The following is an 18115-nucleotide window of genomic DNA, read 5'->3' as shown; positions in this document are numbered from 1 at the left end:
AGGAACTCAGGGCAGGTACATAGTAAGACGTAAAACCATTCATCCAGAAATCACAAACCTTGTCCCAGGTCTCTTGAAGTGCAACAATGTCGTACTGTTTCACAAAATTTAGCCAGACATTATCATCCCTTGTGGACCGGAAACCAGCAATATTCCAACTTATCATTTTTACCTTTTCCCCCACACCCTCAGTGATGCTTGCAGACTGGTATTATTATGACTCATTTTTACTTGTGCGGGTTCCATATATCCCAAGTCAGCCAATCTCTCCCCTCCCTGTCCCTCAGAGTCCTCACCTCAGTCACACGCCTCTAGGCCCGAACTAAATCAAATCTATTTTGTGTCACAACATTTGGCCCCTCCCTGCAGTGATTGTCCACATTACAGAATTGTGATACTACAGGGGCCCGAGGCTCAGTAGGAGTAAATGGTCTAAATCTCCCGAGATTAGGAGGAGCTTTGATTGAATGCGTGTAAAAAAAAAACGAGTGGACGCACACAAACACTATTTTCGTCGTAGACCAGAGAGACTGTCCTTAACAAAACTGTAGCAACGTGTTGGGGGTGTTTAACCCCTTCGGCGCTGATGACGAGCTCAGCTCGTCATCAGTTGCGCCGCTCGCACGCTGATGAGAAGCTGAGCTCGTCATGTAACGCGGCTTTTTGAAAAAAGCTGCGTAGCGCGAAAATCGCCGCAGCACGCATGCGGTTAAAATTAACAATTATACAATCCCCACTACACGTCTTTCTGGGCGGGCCAATCCAGTTTGCCCTTCATGGGGACAATATTTGATCGGAATATTTTGTTGGGAAGCCACATCTTCTATTCAGCCATGACACTGTTTTATTTTTCAGTGATTCATGTGATTCCTCATGGGACTGGACGGGGTAATGATCAGGAGGCGGGACATTGGTTACGACGACCACATGGGGTGCACAGTCAGGGGGAAGGTTTATAAAGCAACTTTTTTTTACCTGTCTAAAACCTGATGTGCCATCTGGGCCTAAGGAAGACTGTTTTGTTGGGCAGGTTATTGGTGGAGGATCAGGAGAAGCAGATTCAGTTACAGTTGTTTGCTGTCCTGGTTGCTGCGGGTTGTCATTACTAATTCCCTGCCCCGTTCCAGCAGGACCCTTTGTGACAACCTTGGCTCTTTCAACCGAGGCCAGGTGTGTTGCTAACAAACCACCTAGCCTCTTTACTTCTGAGGTGACAGTATACAGTTTGAGCACTAGGGGTTTAATAAACTCTTCTATCTTAGCCTCTATCTTAGCTTCTATAGAGCAGACCAGTAATGCAAATTGCTCTGGGTTTATGTTAACACTGGCTGCACTATTTCCTTCCTGTAGATCGGTTCCAGCAGCAGAGCCGTTTTGGACTAGTTGGGAGGTTTCTCCTCTTTTTTTCCTATGCTTTCCCCCGCGTTTAATTTGAAATTTTCTACATGTTCTCACTGGTCTAGCGGCTGGCGGGGCCTCCTCTATTGCATCGATAGATATATCTGATAATTCCTCCTGTGGCTCAGAATGGACCTGCGCTGCAGCCGTTTTGACCACCCGATTGCCCAGATCAAATATATCATCAGTTGGAGATTCCACCGAAGGATTAGGTGTATCTTGGTATGAACCAGGTGGACTCCCTTGTCCTAACGAAGCTCTCCGGTCATTATTAATTTTGTTTACCATCTTTACCAAGTAATTATCTATTGTACCTACCCCAGCTACAAGCTTATCAGTTTTAGCTTTGGACATAGTCAAAACTTAGAAATGATACTTTGGTACTAGATAAAGAACCCAATGCGCGCATTAAAGAGTAATATACCCCAGTACCAGGAAAGTTAGATAAGGTAATCACAATAACAGATCCCTAACCAGGGTCCAAGGAAATGTAAAGTCTCACTTGAGCAAATGTATCTTATGTTGTAGAACCAGGGTCCGTGGCCCGGCCCGGCCTCCTTCGGCCCCGGACGGCCACAGACGGTCCCGTCCTTGTCCCGGGCTTCTCCCGGCACGCGCCTGCTCGCGTCCCGCGGGATGAGGGACCGAGGGAGGCTTTATGCGCCTCCTGGCGCTTGCCTCTGACGTCCGCTGCTGGTCACGGGGGTGGGAGGGGCCCAGCGGAGTCAAACCCGGCCGGGGGAACAAGCGGAGCAAAGCCCGGCCCTTAGCTGCTGGTGCTGCGGGGATCGGTGGAGCCAAGCCCGGCCCTCAGGAGCATCTGGAATAGCAGGTGAGACTCCCCTTAATATTTATTGAAAATCTGAATTCACTACTCAATTGGATTTTTAGTAACTATTAAAATAGTCTTTTTAATGCTTTTTCTTGCTGTTACCTTTCCTGAGTTAGCAATATTCATATTTTTATCTGTACTCAGGTTTTCTACACAGGACAGCGAGTCCTGCCACCATAAAAATAGGTTTTTGGGTCTTATCCTTTTACGGTCATGGTAGATTTATTTTCATATGCCCCACGTAATAGCATGTACCCTACCATAAAATCAACAAGGCCTACACAGGAGTGACTTACTGATATTTAAAGGGGAAGATTTTCCCTGCCCAAAAAAGGTTATTTTAACCGTTTGCACTGCAGGTTTTACTCTGCAGCAGTCAGGCTACAATGGTCGGCCTGAAGCCATGTTTTTTCAGACTAGTGGATGGTACAATAAGTGCTGCAGGTCACAGGTAACAGTTACCTTTTCATGACATGGGTGTATTTCTGCATCATATGCTATGGTTTTATAGAAAAGGTAAATACGGCAGGCAGTGATCAGACAATTTCTCCATGCGTTACGAGTCAGGGCACTTACAAAGTGCCCTGTTCAGCAGTGCCCCAGTGTGGGTGCAGGGTCGAAAAACCAGCTATAAAATAGGGTCCAGATAATATAGTGAAAAATCTGGGGGTGGGGGGGAGGGTCGGGAATGCAGAAAAGATGAATTCCCTACATTGGTATGGGGCATTTTTTGTTATGTTTCTGAAAGAGATTTTCAAGTAGAGTTTTTTATAGAGTTTTCTTTATAGAGCGCAGAGTCTACAACAAGTGACTGGGGCTACAGAACTTCATCAAGAGAGAGGGAGAGGGTAAGAGGGAGAGAGAGAGAGGGGGAGAGGGCGAGAGACTCCATGTACACTCCTGCCGGGAATGACTCGGGCCAAGATAGGCTCTTCTCATCAGTTGACCCTCTGACATCACATGACCTGTTGACGTCACTCGTGCAAGAGGGAGGGAGTACCCTGTGATGGATGGAAAGTAGGGGTGGGCGGAATTTGCATAGTTACGGTACGCAAAGCTCCGCGAAACGGTAAAAAATCACCGCGAGCACGTAAAAATTCTGCAAACACACAGAATTGCTTGTTCCGCCCGTTCGTGATGCTTTTCCTGTTCGCGAATGCTGTTTGCGTGCTCGGGCAGTAATATCTCGCGAACACGCATTTTGAAAGCGCGAACAAGCAAAACATTCTGCAAAGTTGTGGATCGCATCATTTTTGGCAATTCCGTGTTCTCCACGGAACGCGAAATTGCCCAAATTCCGCAAATTCCGCGAGCCGAACGGAATTTACCACCCAGGCCTAATGGAAAGTCAGTCTTCCTCTGGTTTCAATGACTGCCCCCCCACTCCTTTCAGCCAAGACACCCAGAAACCTCTAGTTTCCCTATTCACCATGACACATGTGCATGTCGTGTGTCAAGGGTGGCCGGCATTGATTGTACGTCATCAGAAGCGCTTCTGTGCCGAGGTCTTGCCCGTCCAACCTGTGTGAGGCGCTTTACCCCGGCGGAGGCTTCTAGCAGCAGCTCCTCCAGGTGGGTGTTAGAGGGCTCAGGACCACCCGGGGGCTGTGTGACAGGCACAGGGGCTGCTGAGGGCCGGGGAGGGCGCCCTGGCTGCTGGGGAGAGAGAGGGACAGGTCCCCAGGCCTGGTTTACATGTGGGGCTGTCAGCGTCAAGGAGCGCTCAAGTGGTAAATATGGTTTAAATTGAATGTTGGTTTAAGCGCCGTGAGTGAGTGGAAGTGTCTGTGACCCTCCAGGAGCGGTAGCGGCCTGTCAGGGGTGAGAGGAGGGGGGCAGCGGGGCTGACACTGAGCAGACCCAGCCTGGAGGCTACAGAGGCGAGGGAGGGCTTCCTTCTGTCTGCTGCTGGAAGGGAAGTGTAACATTCATTCATCCATCCATCCATCCAAGAGAGTCGCTGGTGGAGTCCTCTGATTGGCTGGTAGGTTCTCCACAGTCGCTGAGAGTATCTTCTATCTCTTCCTCTGCTTTACATAATGTGTGTGACCCACTGGGTCAGAGTGCCGAGAGGCTCCGGCGCTATACAGATACAATCAATCAGTTTATCATTTTACCTCAACATGAAGGGCAGAATCAGCCCTGCCGGGTCCCACCTCTGTGCTCAGGGGGCATACACTGATTCAATCACTCAGTATTTGTATAGCGCGGCTCCTCACCCGGGAGGGTATCCAGGCGCTGCGCGCGGCCGCTTCAGGCGCATTGACCCACGGAGCTGTCGCCATCTGCTGGTGGTCAGACCGTCTGCAGCTTTGCTCACTCCCTTCTTCTCTCTTGCAGACTCAGAGCAGAGCCCCGGCTCGGACCCCGAGGGGCTGGCGGAGAGGACGTCCTGCTCGTATGGCTCGCACTCTGACCTCACGTCGCAGGTGGCCCCTGACCCCACGCCGCCCTCGCCATCCACCATGGAGGAGATCCAGGTGGAGCTGCAGTGCGCAGACCTGTGGAAGCGCTTTCACGACATCGGCACCGAGATGATCATCACCAAAGCAGGCAGGTGAGGTGGCCAGAGCCGGGGCTTTAAATGGGCCGGGGCTGGCCGGTACTGTATACCTGTAAGAACTCTGCGGGTGCGTGTGGCCAATCAGAGGGATGATCAACACAAAAACAGGCAGGTGAGGTGGCCAGAGGCCGGGGCTTTAAATGGGCCGGGGCTGGCCGGTACTGTATACCTGTAAGAACTCTGCGGGTGCGTGTGGCCAATCAGAGGGATGATCAACACAAAAACAGGCAGGTGAGGTGGCCAGAGGCCGGGGCTTTAAATGGGCCGGGGCTGGCCGGTACTGTATACCTGTAAGAACTCTGCGGGTGCGTGTGGCCAATCAGAGGGATGATCAACACAAAAACAGGCAGGTGAGGTGGCCAGAGGCCGGGGCTTTAAATGGGCCGGTGCTGTCTGGTACTGAGGACCTGCACGAACTTTGAGGGTGGGCGTGGCCAAACAGAGGGAAGATTGAGTTATAACCAGAGGGAGAGCTGTGTTGTGCTCAGGAACTGACTGACCATTCACATAAACCGGAAGTACCGGGTCGATGGTACCAGGGCACAAGTCCTTAAAAAAGAAGTGGGCTGACTTACCTAGTTCGGCAGTATGCAAGTGACATCACAGCACGTGACATCACGATGCGCAACATCACGGCGTGCGACATCACGGCGCACAACATCACAGTGCATGACATCACACATGGCATCACACATGACATCACACATGGCATCACAGGTATTAACATCATAGAAAGTGGCATCGCAAGCAACGACTTTACAGGAAATGGTATCAGAAGAAGTGACATTAAAGCCCTCGCATATATGTTTAGTGGGTCTATCATGTGTACGTTTGAGCGCATTGCGAGGATAATAGCACAGTGAGCTAAGGAAGAGGATATGTGACTTCTACACCTTGCAATCCCCCAGTTGTATGTAACACGTCATGTACATTCATTTACAAACTTATAATTTATTGTACGTGTAATATGCACGTGTTGATGTAAAGCGCTCTGACACCCTGCAAAGGATTGAGTAGGGCTATACAAGAATAAATAAAGGTACTTAAATTATTTCAACGCCTCCTCAGGTGTAGTAAGCTCTATATAAATGCAATTTGCTTTGTGTACATACTGGGAAAGACCAACCCATCTGACTTTCTTACAGAGCATGCATGCCTCCTAAACAGGGACTGGACAAAGTGAAAAGTGCCTCTCTCAAGTATGTGTGAAGTGCTAACCTTTGTTTCCCCTCTGCTTCATTTGCATCTCTGTGTGAGGCCTTTGTTATGGCTCAGCAGGAATCTTAAATAAGAAAGCCCCCTCCCCGCCTGCACGTTGTTGCTTGTGGCAGACAAGTGCAGGCGCTGCTGAAAGTGTCCTGCTGTTTGGAAATTACACCAGGACGAGTTCAGCACATTATTCAGTGGGGCCCAAATTCTTGGCAGAGTGGACGGCGTTCACCCTGTGAAAATAGTGGGTGGACGCCGTCCACCCGCGTATACCCACCGACTCATGCCCTGGATGCTAGATCAAGGTCTACAGGTGTGGTACCCTGGTGAATGGCGGCGTCACTGCATGTCACACCCAACTGTCCCCCGCCAAGTCTAAGGTCTTTTGACAAGAATGACCTGTCACTCTATCCTCTTCTATAGGTTTGGGGTCTTCCCAGCTTGCTGGGCGGATGGTCTGGACAAAAGTCCCGGAGCCCCCTCCCTCCTCCACCACATACCCAGGGCCGCCTCCTGATGCTCTCTACGCATGTGCAGCTGTTGGGGAGTCTCAGGTACAAGGCTGACCATGAGCAGAGCCAGGCTGACACCAGGCCCGGGGCAGCGGCGCCCCTGACTGGGCAGAGAGAGCCAAGCAAAGGGGGCTCCTGTGTCTTCAAGATGCCCCACCATGCCACTGTGCAGCGGCAGAATCCAGGGGTCTCACCGTGGAGCTGTGCCCTATCAGTCTCCACGCAGCAGTGCAGGGGGTCAGAACACATTCACTTTTTTAAAACGAGCATATTCAGTAATATAATTATTCAAGGTCAATAGCCATGCAATGTTTAAAAAAGAGTTTTAAAAAACCATAAAACCAGATCCCCTGAAACAATAGAAATAACCCCGCTCACTCACGGGCGACACTGTGAGCCGTCCAGTAGAATTTGATGATCTTATCTAATGAGGGGAGTTTTCCACATGACAAAATTTGCGTTGCGGTGTGCAGGGAGTTATCTCAATGGATGTGGCATAGACAATGCACTTATTGAGGCTGAAATCTTTGGAAGCAAAACTGTGCAGGCAGTATTTAGTAACCCTGGGCGAAGAACTACGCTCCGTTCGCGGAGCTTGCGGAGTTTTGGCAACTCCGCGTTCTACGGAGAACGCGAAGCTGTCGATTACTCCGCGATCCGGTGCGTAGCGTAGTTCTCACGCGCTGAATAACATTATCGCGTGCGCCGGGGTAAGTTCGCGCGATATTTGACGCGATCACGCACTTTGGCAGTGCGAACGAGAAGATGAGTTCCCGAACATGTCTAACACAACGCGAACACGTTACTTGTGACCCGGAACAGGAAATAAGGGAACGCAAGCGGGCGGGACAAACCTCTTGAGTAACTTAGCGCGCTAGCTATCTCGAGCATGCAGGCAGCGCCCCGAACACGCGCACCGCGCTCCCGAAGATGAAAAACGGCGCGCGAACGGGTCTAGCAAGCTACTACGCATGTCCGCGGAAACATTGCATTGGAACGCCTTCTGGAACAAGAGTGACAAATTAGGTTTTTCATATTTTCTCTCAGAAGTGAACAGGGCAGTGTGCACTTCGTTCAAAAGACTAAACACAAAGATAGGCAATGTTCAATAAACTCAGTTTAAAATCAGAAAACCTGAAAACCAAGTTGGTAGAGTTTGTGAAAGAATGTGAAGAAAAATCTGAACTTTGCAAGTACTGTGAAAATGTTTTATACACGATAGTTCTAGTGAAAATCTTGGTACATGCTGATCAAGAAGAATTGGGAGCTGCATGTGAAGACTGTGGAGTCACTGATTACTGTGTTTCGCAAATTCAATTGCATAAACTACCTGAGATATGGGTCCTGGTATTTGGAAAGAGCGAAGATGCTAGAGATGAAAAAGCCATACCTCTACAGAAAATTAATCCAAATACATTTTGTGGTGTAAGACAGAGGGAAGGCTCAATGCTGAGGCTCCAGATATGAAACTGGAACAGACAATCCAGAGATCACAGAAAAGCTCAAAGTGACTTATTGCTCAATGGCAGCTAGTTTACCATGAAGTTCTTTCTATTTGAAATGTTTTCAGAGAGATGACAAACCCAAAATTAATGGACCATCGTGAAAATCTTCCTCACCACAAACTTGTGGGAAAGCGAGCGGAATATTTTATTAAACATGTTCACAGCGATCATAATTTCATGCAGTAGCAAAGAAACCCCTTTGAAAGGACTGAGCCTGTGTGATTACAAAACGTATTGACCAATCAATACGTAGTTAACAATATAAAGACACGGCTACAAAATGTCCTGCTACATGGATCAAAACTGTACGCAGAACCGAAGCAGGGGAGATTTGTCTTGAGTGAGAGAAAGCTGTTTGACATAATCACTAAAGTTAAACTTCCACACTTTAATTGCTATAGGAAAAGCTTTGTCCAACCAGCCACCACAAAACAGGTTACAAAAAACTATTTTCGCAGGCACATAGAGAGATGGATATAGCAAAATAAAAGGGGCGGAGTTATCAAGGACTTTCTGTCGCATGATCTTCTTCCAATAAATTTGATTGAGATGCTGCAACCAAACCAGTGCAGCACAAACTCCTACAAGAGCTAAAAACAAACGTTCACCTGAAGAATTTTAATTCAAAATGGTGTCCTAATTGAACACAGCTGTTTTTGTGGACTATATGTCATGATTGCAAACGGTCAAGATTTCATCCATGCAAAATGTTGGAGAGGCCGTTCAGACTGTTCTACAGATATCAGAGTCCGTGTGCACATTGCAAGAACGGCACATATATTCAAAAACTAGGGGGTCAAAAAACTGGAGGAAGCTGACCTTCGTGTTGTGCCACATGTTGAGTGGGCTGTTCGGAATCGTTCCAATCGAGCCATTGTACTGTCAAATGACAAAGATGTAACGTTAGATGTGCTGCGTATCCTTTCATGTAAATCTTTACAGGAATTTTTTTGTTTTGCTTATAACTTAGTACAGTTTGAGGAATCTTCCCAAAACTTTCAGAGAATGTGCTCCTTTTTGCTAAGTTTGTGCATGGGAAGTTTCAGGGTGATCTATCCGCGGAGGCTGAGAAAAAAGGGGGTGCCAAAATGCAAAATCCCCACGCAATTTCCACAGACTTTTGTCAGACGCGTTTTTTTGCTCAAAGAATAACCCCAACTTTGGCAGAAAGCTAGATCTTGAATCACAGATTGTGATTTTTGTGATTTGGTGTAAATCGACAGAGCCCCTCAAAACAAATTATAAAAAACAGTGTTCTGAGTGGCCCAGGGAGTTTTTTTTCCAGTCGGGACAATTCTCTCCAGGGGGGACTCAGACTCCGGTGGGAGTGATTTCTCTGAGAAAAATGTTGCTGGAGGCCATTAAGATAAGATATAGATTTTAAAGCGCTTGAATGCCCAGGCGTCTTGGCGCTGAGTGAGATAGAGGGCCATGCATCATTGATGCCTGCGACTTAGTATGGAGGGAACAGCTTGGATTTTAGCAATTTCCTGAAATGCTGCCTGTTGGGTTGAAATTTTAGGGTGATGGGCAGGTGAGTCCAGTGTTTGGCTGCACAGTGTGACAAACACCCCCCTCTCCATCTGACGGCAGATTTTGGAAATACAAATAAGACCAGTATTGGTGGGTCTAAGATTTCTCGTGGGAATGTACCAGGAGAACAGCTTCTGAATATCAGCCGCCCCTCCTCCATACAAAGCCTTATGAACCACGCAAAGGGCCTTAACTTCAACCCGTTGTTGAATGGGGAGCCAGTGAAGTGAGCTTATGGCAGCAGAGGTGGGATGAGCTGTGGGTATGTTTAATAACAGTTGTGCGGCAGCATTTTGTATTGGTTGTAAGTTTTGCACTCTGTACCTTGTCAATGCCTATGAAAAGTGCATTGCAATAATCTACCACCATCATTTTCCTAAGTTCCTGACGAATGATGGGGAAGATCTTCCATAAGATCTTCAGTAAAAAGAAAAAGGACGAGGTCAAACGGTTGATTTGAGCTCCAAAATTGAGCTGATCATCGAAGATGACACTTAGATTCTTGGAATTATCCGTTGGTCTGGGGCGTTCACCCGCTTCTGTTGGCCACCAGGTTTGATTCCACAGGGATTGGCCCTTATCAAACTCCATAATCTCCGTTTTAACGGTGTTAATCTTAAGATAATTGTGACTCATCCAGCTCATGATGTGAGTCAGGAAGCGTGAAAGCTGATGGCAGTGGTCTCGGGCCGTTTGGAGATAGATATCACAAGTTGCGAATCATCCGCGTACGAGGCCAATGTAAAGCCATGCTCGCTAATGAGTCTGGGCAGTGGAGTGATGTATATATTAAAAAGAGACGGTGACAGGGCTGATCCCTGTGACACACCGCACGTAAGATGAAACGTGTCTGATTGCAGATTTTCCCAGTGTATGGTCTATTCCCTTAAAGTTAGAAACGAGGAGAGAAGGGCCAAAGCCGTGTCCCCAATCCCCATAGCCTTCAGCCGGCGCACTAACACTTTATGGTTCACAGTGTGAAATGCTGCTGATAGGTCTAAGAGGATGCGGACGGCTCTTTCCCCCATCCACCTGTCTGCAAATCTCCTCAGTTGCCGTAATGAAAGTAGTCTCTGTTGAATGACACGACTGGAAGCCATGCTGACTAGCGTCCAGCAAATTATTGGAGTCTAGATATAGAGTTAGCTCCCTATTTATAGGACTCAGGAACTGAAACCACTATCCAGAATATTTTTTTAAAAATCAGATTGCGGCCCAAAAAATCCAAAAAGAAAATGTCAGCTGCCATTTTTAAAAATCATATATTGGGAGGGCTGTGTGAGTAGGACTCCCCCTCTCTGAGCCAATTATGGACCCGGGAGACTCCATCTTCGAACCAAGTATGTCAATTAAGGGGAGAGGGCACGTGAACCACCTCCCAATCAATCAATCAATCAGGGAAATTGTAAGTTCACTACTCACCTGTGAGGGTCTCAAGGCGCGGGTAGCGGGTAAGCAGCTCCGTTCAGTCGAAGAGCCAGGTCTTGATTGTCTTTTTGAAGATGTTCAGGGAGGAGACGCATCTGATTCCGATCGGGAGCTCGTTACAGGTCTTGGTTGTGATGCAGGAGAAAGCTCTCCCCCTGTTCTGGCTCTGCAGATCCACGGGATTTCGGCGAGGGCGGCAGATCAGAGATTTTGCTTGGGTGCGTGGAAGGAGGTTCTCTCGTTGAGGTATTGGGGTCTGGTGTTCTGAAGGCATTTGTAGGTGTGGGTGAGTATCTTGAAGGTGGTTCTCTTTTATATGGGGAGCCAGTGGAGGTTCCGCATGTGTTGGGTGATGTGTTCGTGTCGAGGGATGCCGAGCACGAGTCTGACTGTGGTGTTCTGTATGGTCTGGAGTTTGCGGAGCAGAGACTTGTTGATCCCGGCATAGCGGGCGTTTCCGTAGTCTAGTCTGCTGGTTATGAGTGTTTGGGTGGCGGTCTTCCTTGATTCAGGGGGATCCATTTGAAGGTTTTTCGGTGGCTGCCGAGGGTGGTGGGCCACCAGGTGTTGTCCCTTGCAGGGGGGTAGGGTCTGAGCATGAGGACCTCTGTCTTCTTCGAGTTGAGCTTTAGACAGCTGCTGTTCATCCAGGATGCAATGTAATTCATTCCTTCCTGGAAGTTGAGTCTGGTGATGATGGGGTGCTTGGTGTGGGAGAGGATGAACTGGGTTTAGTCGGTGTAGGATAATATGCTGAGTCCGTGCTGTCTGACAATGGCGGCCATGTATATGTTGATGAGCGTGGGGCTGAGCGATGATCCTTGGGGTACTCCACATTTGATTTCTGTTGGTTCGAAGAGGAAGGGTGGCAGTCGGGTTCTTTGGGTTCTGCCGGTGAGGAAGGAGCAGATCTAGTCGAGGGTGGTTCCCTGTATCCCGGCATCACGGAGTATGGTGGTCTGTGTGTGGTGGGAGATGATGTCAAACGCTGCAGAGAGGTCAAGTAGGATCAGGGACGTGGTGTATCCTTGGTCGAGGAGGGTGCGGATGTCATCTGTGGCGGCGAGTAGACCGATCTCGGTGCTGTGATGGCTGTGGAATCCAGATTGGGAGGGGTTGAGGATAGTTTTCTTTGATGAATCTGGTCAGCTGGGCATTGACAGTCTTCTCAGTGACTTTGGCTGCGAACGGGAGGAGGGAGATGGGTCGGTAGTTCTTGAGGTCCGTGGGATCTGCTGAGGGCTTATTGAGCAGGGATCTGACTTCTGCGAATTTCCAGTCACCTGGATAGATGCCGGTCTTGAAGGTGGCGTTGATTGTGCGTCGTTGTTCTGGAACGATGGTGGTGGTGGAAGATGTGCGGGGGCAGGGGTCCGTGGGGGTTCCTGAATGGATGCCTTTCATGGTTGAGGTGGTGTCTTCGGTGGTGATTAGGGTCCAGGAGGAAATGTTGGGCTGACTGGTGTTGATGGAGGAGGATGTGGGTTCAGGGTCAGGCATCTTGTTGTTGAAATTGTGGTAGGGGCCCTTGATTTTCAGATTGAAGTAGGATCTGAGCTTGTTGCAGAGGTCCTGGGAAGGGGTGATGTCCTTGGTTTCACTGGCGGGCTTGGTGAATTCCTGGATGTGAGAAGTTGGCCTGGTAGGGGATGTTTCCAATTCTGGAACCACCTACTACCTGACCAAACAATCCCCTTATGGTGTCTGGTTGTAAGTCAACCTTATTAGACAAGCTATCCTAGTGGTAGCATGGACTAAGCAGCCTAAAGGCTTAACTTAAGAGGTCGTGTTAAGCGAGCTGTTTTACCACATACAATCCTGTAATACCAAATGAAAGGACACCACACAAGTATATATTATAAAAATATATGTGTTTATTACTAAAAACAATCCCCAGTATTCTTTATGAATAAAGGGGCACAAGCGTTAAATCAAAAGCACTGTTTAAACATACAAAGTTGCACAATTATGGATGAGGGCAGGGGGCCACTCAAACCATATACTAAACAAGTGGTATAAGAGAGGCCACTCGAACAGTGGTTAGGCCTAGGGCCTAGGGAATCGCTGGGAGCAGTCAGGACAAGCAATGCTGAAGTCGGGAATGGCCCTCGGGATTCGGGAGATGTGCGGAAAGCGCACGCATGCACCAATGTTAACCAATGGTGCGTAAAAGTCAAATAGTTAAAGTTTAAGGACACTTCCGCTGAACCTAGAGGAACAAAACTTAACACACAGACCCTAGAGGTGTGCACCAGTGTGGGAACACCGGCGGAGCAAAGTTACCTCACCCACAGGAAGTGGGTGCACAGGGTCGAAGTGGCGTCGGGTTTTGACACGCAGGCTCTTGGTGCTTGAAGCTGAAAGGGCTGCAGGCAGGGTGAAGACGAAGTGTCCGGTGGAGTCCAAGGGTGGACTCAAGTTGTAGAGTACCTGAAAGCAGAGGGGACAGAGTCTGGGTCACTCAGCAGTGACCAGGGTGGAACCAGGACGGAACCAGGCAATGTCGGGCGCAATCAGGTGGTCGTCGAGGCGCTTCTCTTCGCTGTCACGTGGGCTCTGGGGCATCTGCGACGTCCAGGAGCAGGTCACGATCTGTCCCACGCAGGCTCTCACCGTCGGTGCAGTCGGCTTCCGGTTTGGAGCAAACAAGCCTTGGTAAGAGCAATCCACGCGGGATTGGAAGATGGCGTCTCACTCGGACCAGGAAGGTCAGAGTCGGGGCTCCCTTTCAGGGGAGCTGGTGTGGATCTGGAGCAACCAGAATCACGAGTCTTCTTTTGTAGTTCGTCGGCACAGGGACCACAAGCCAGCTGGCAAGTGACCGGGCCAACGCGTTGAGCCAAATCGTGCCAAAGGGCCCCACGCCGCACTCGTCGAGTGTGGAGGGCTGAACTTCGGCTCAGGAGTAGCTCAGGGTGGGGGCTTCTCAAACCCCGGTGTACAGCTTCGAGGGTCACTCGTGGGCTGCACGGTCAGCGTCTCGTGGTCACTTCAAGATGGCGTGCCCCACGCTTCCGGTCGCCTCCACGGGTCTCAGCTTTGCAGGGACTGTGGATCGGGCTGTTAGAAGCTGGGCAGGCTTGAGCTCGTCGATCTCAGTTGCTCGAGTTCCGGCGGGAACTGCAACCAAGTAGACGTCGAGGGCTGGATGGTGCCTGCTGCTGCAGGGTGGTCACTCCTTGACCACAAGGGAGATTCTTCGGGCTTCCACGTTGAGATGGAGGGCGAAGGGTCCAGAATATCGTTTCAAATGTTTCTTCTAGGAAATCTGATGTGCATTGGCACTGCTCCCACTCTTATTCGAATCTGGTGGGCGTGATTACCTGCTAGGTCCCCTCCTATGGGTGGGACCCAGGAAGTGGGTGGATACACCCCCTTCCTTTGATCCAGGCCGCCCTGGCACGAGGGCTGGAGTGCCCCAGAACCGGTTTGGCCGGATTATGCAAGGGGCAGCCTTGTGCGCCCCAGGCAGTGTCTGGTTTCTTTCAAACCTCCCTGCTACAATACACTATCTCCTGTCTGGAGGGCGGTGACACCCTCCTGTGACAGGAAACCCTTTGTCCAGGACCCCCTTGACTGGGTTTCGGTCAGCTCCAGGGGTCCAGACATTTGTCTGTGGCAGAGGCATCCATTTTGTGGATCTTAAGGCCTTTGGAGAAATCAACCGCATTAAAGTGAAGTAACATGTCTTACCCCTCTAGAGGGGTGGAATGCCATCCCCGTCGCCAGAACTGGCGAGGGGATGGTATTCCAAAGCGTATGACACCTTACACGACATGTTTTGATAAAGCCAAACCAGAGTTGCTAAATAACCGCGAGGATTATAAGGCACTTAATAGTATATGGTATGGCATTATCCTGAAACAGCTTAGGGATTTGTTCCCGACGGCTGCAGACAGGCTCAGCTCATGCTAGAGCTCCATCTCACATAAAAACCATGCACCCAGCCTCCAGGATTGGTGAGGCCTGTCTATAGGAGTGGCTCACAGGTTTACATGTGTCCAGATATAGGTTTAGACATAGGTATACTATATCTAAGCAAGGGGTGTGTACACCACCTTACCCCAGCTGAGTGATCAGCCAGTTGTGTCAATTTAAGAACCAGCCAGGGGTGGCAAAAGATATGCTGCAGCCCCTGGTAGGCCTTAGTGGCTCCTGGGCCCTGTGCACCTATAGTGCATTCTACAGGGGCTGACAAGGAGTCCATTTCCAATTGGTATGTACCTAGGGTACATGGAATCCATTTTACAGAGAGAGCAGATGGCCTGGGGCCCTGATTAGCAGGGAACCAGGTCAACTAAGTCAAAAAACCAGCTAAACACAGGCAAAAAATCTGGGGTAACCATAGTCAGGTAGCCACCTTCCTACATAACCCCCCCCCAAACGAAAGGAGATAAGGCTATCCTTGGCCAGGTAAGCCTATATTGCCTGAGTGGCCATATAAGGAAGTACCTGCACTAGCATGGGTACCCCCTGTCTCATGGTCCACTAAGCAGTCCCTCACCCTTTGGGTATTAGAGGGTCTCCACCATAGGGAATCACTACCTTGGGTGTGTTTATGCAAAGTTAAAGGCTGGTTTGGATATGGAGTATTGAAGCGAGGCTCTACTAATTTAGGGCTTAGCTTCCTCCAATTATCTTCCACCATGTGTGCCTCTCTCTCTTTAACTGAGTTGCACTGTGCTCTCAGGGTCAACCTCTGGCTACCTAAAGCTGGAGGCTGGGTCCCTCTGTTTGGCTTGCTGGAGGGACAGTTCAGGTTTGGGCCCCTTGGGTCCCAGGTTTGGCTGTGCCCAACAGAATCCATCTGTGGGAGGTCCCTAACTGTTTTTAAGGGGGCTCCCTCAGGAGTTTTTAAAGTTGTCACCTTACTAGGGCTACTAGTTTTGGTGCACCTAATCTTTTGATGGGGGTGCTTTATTTGACAGGGGGCCCTCTGGGTCTCACTGTCCTTCTTGTCCTCTGCAGCCCTGGGCTGGCTAAGGCAAGGTAGAGAGGGGCAGGTTACCTGCTCCAGACTGGGTCCCACCTGAGAAGGGTCCACTGACATCAGAGGTTCTGTCAGGCTAGGCCCAACCACCTCTGGGGCAGTTCCTTCATCAGGGGTAAGATCAGTTCCCTGAGGAGGCTGATCCTGTCCTAAAGTCTGGTGAGGGGGAGATTTCTCGTCCTCCTCTGTGCTCTCAGTTTGTGTGGAGTTATCCATCATTTCAGGTTTCACAACACACGTGTCAGTTTGAGTTTGGGCTGTGGCCATCACAGCCCCACCAACCTTTTCAGGAGGAGACTCAGTTTGGGTTTCTGCTGTTATCATAACAGCTTTGCTATTCTGTTCAGGAAGAGCTTTTGCTAAAGATGGGGCAGAGAGTTTCTCAGCCCTACCAACCTTTTCAGGAAGGACATCTTGAATTGGGGCTGTAGCCATTACAGCCCCACTAACCTTTCCATTGGAATTCACCATTCTAGAATGGGTTTCCTGTTCAACCTCAGCCCAGGCTGAGATCTCCAAATCATTACCAAGTAGGCAGTCTACAGGCAAGTTTGGTGACACTGCCACTCTCTTTGGGCCAATGACACCTCCCCAGCTGAGACTTACTACTGCCATGGGATGATTTGTTTGGATTCCATCAATGTTTGTAACCTGGTATGTGGCACCGGGTAAAAGTTGCTTAGAGGGGACTATGCCATCAGCCACCATGGTGATGCTAGCCCCTGTGTCTCTAAAAGCCTCAACTTTCAAACCATTGATGATGGGTTCTTGTCTATACTTGCTCAAAGTATTTGGGCAAGCGGAGAAGTTGGCAAACCCCATGCCAGTTTCATAAACAAGATCATTGGGTGATGGGGACCTGGATAGGCCAGGGTCCACCTGATTTCCAAAAGTAAACCCACCCAGATTCCTGGGTGTGCTTCCACTTCCTGGGGGATTACTGCTGACAGTAACAGGAGGTGTTGAAGCTGGCTTTGGAGGTATATTTTCTTTATTGTTATTCTTGGGACAACAGTTGTCTGTTTTGTAATGCCCCACCTGTTTACAGGCATAACAATAAGGCTTTTTCTCAGTTGAAGAAGTGTCTTGGGACCCACCCCCATCCTTGGAGTTTTGGGGCCCTGGGGAAGTCTTTTCTTTATTTTTATCCCCACCCTTATCTTGAGGCTTGGTAGACTCCTTCTTCTGGTTACTGTCCTGATTCTTAGGCCTAATCCTGGTTCTGACCCATTTGTCTGCCTTCTTTCCCAATTCTTGGGGAGAGGTCAGATCAGAGTCTACCAGGTGCTGGTGTAAGAGCTGGTTCTGACAATTACTTAGGATCTGCTCCCTCATAATCAAATTATACAATCCTGTAAAGTCATGTACTTTGCTGCCATGTAGCCAACCCTCCAGAGCCTTAGTAGCACAATCTACAAAATCAGTCCAATCCTGAGTCTGTGTCTTCTGGGTATCTCTGAACTTCAACCTGTACTGTTCAGTGGTTAAGCCAAACCCATCTATCAGAACACTCTTCAGGACTTTGTAATTGTTTGCATCCTCATGTCTAACAGTGAGGAGCTTGTCTCTCCCTTTCTCTGAAAAGGAGTACCATAAGATTGCTGCCCACTGTTCCTCAGGAACCTGCTGTACCATGCAGGCTCTCTCAAGAGCAGTCATCCATTTGTGGATGTCATCCCCTTCTTTGAAGGGGGGCACAATCTTTGTCAGGTTTCTACTATCATAGGACCTGGGTTTCTCTTTAGGAATATTGCTGCCACCAGTGGCATCTAAGCCACACAATTTTTTCTCTCTTGCCAAGGCAAGTTTAGCTTGGGCCATGCTAAGTTTAGCTTGAGCCAAGGCTACCTCCTCCCTCTCTATTTGGAGTTGGACAGCCCTCATTCTGGCCCTATGCTCAGCTTTCTGAGAAGCACTCATGCCTCTCTCTGATTCTCTGGAGGCACTAGAAATATGAGAGTCCCCTGAGGGAGATCTCACTCTTCTGTTGCCTGGGAGAATCACATGTTGGGTTCTGGGGAGGTGCTGGCCCTCTCCATTCCCCAGTAGGTCCAAGTTGGCCTGGCTAAGCTTACCAACTGGAACCTGGCTACCCTGATCCTGTACTTCTAAGTCCTCAACCTCTGAGTCCTCATCCAAGTCATC

The 18115-nt window shown here is 49.3% G+C and overlaps 1 protein-coding gene across 2 annotated transcripts in view; it reads left to right on the top strand.

Annotated features, from left to right (window-relative positions):
• Positions 1 to 18115, top strand: part of TBX15 (T-box transcription factor 15) — a 251478-nt gene that overhangs the window by 123290 nt on the left and 110073 nt on the right. The window contains exon 2 of one of the 2 annotated variants that reach the window (XM_078656352.1): positions 4571 to 4787. The exons of the other annotated variant lie outside the window; for it this stretch is intronic. Coding sequence (XP_078512478.1) covers positions 4571 to 4787 — 217 coding nt within the window. The remainder of the gene's footprint in view (positions 1 to 4570; positions 4788 to 18115) is intronic. 2 annotated transcript variants of the gene reach the window in all.

The sequence above is a fragment of the Lissotriton helveticus genome, chromosome 8, assembly GCF_964261635.1.
Source record: "Lissotriton helveticus chromosome 8, aLisHel1.1, whole genome shotgun sequence".
In the NCBI taxonomy this organism is placed as follows: domain Eukaryota; kingdom Metazoa; phylum Chordata; class Amphibia; order Caudata; family Salamandridae; genus Lissotriton; species Lissotriton helveticus.
The sequence above is the reverse complement of the archived record's forward strand: the minus strand, read 5'-3'. Positions and strand labels throughout refer to the sequence as shown.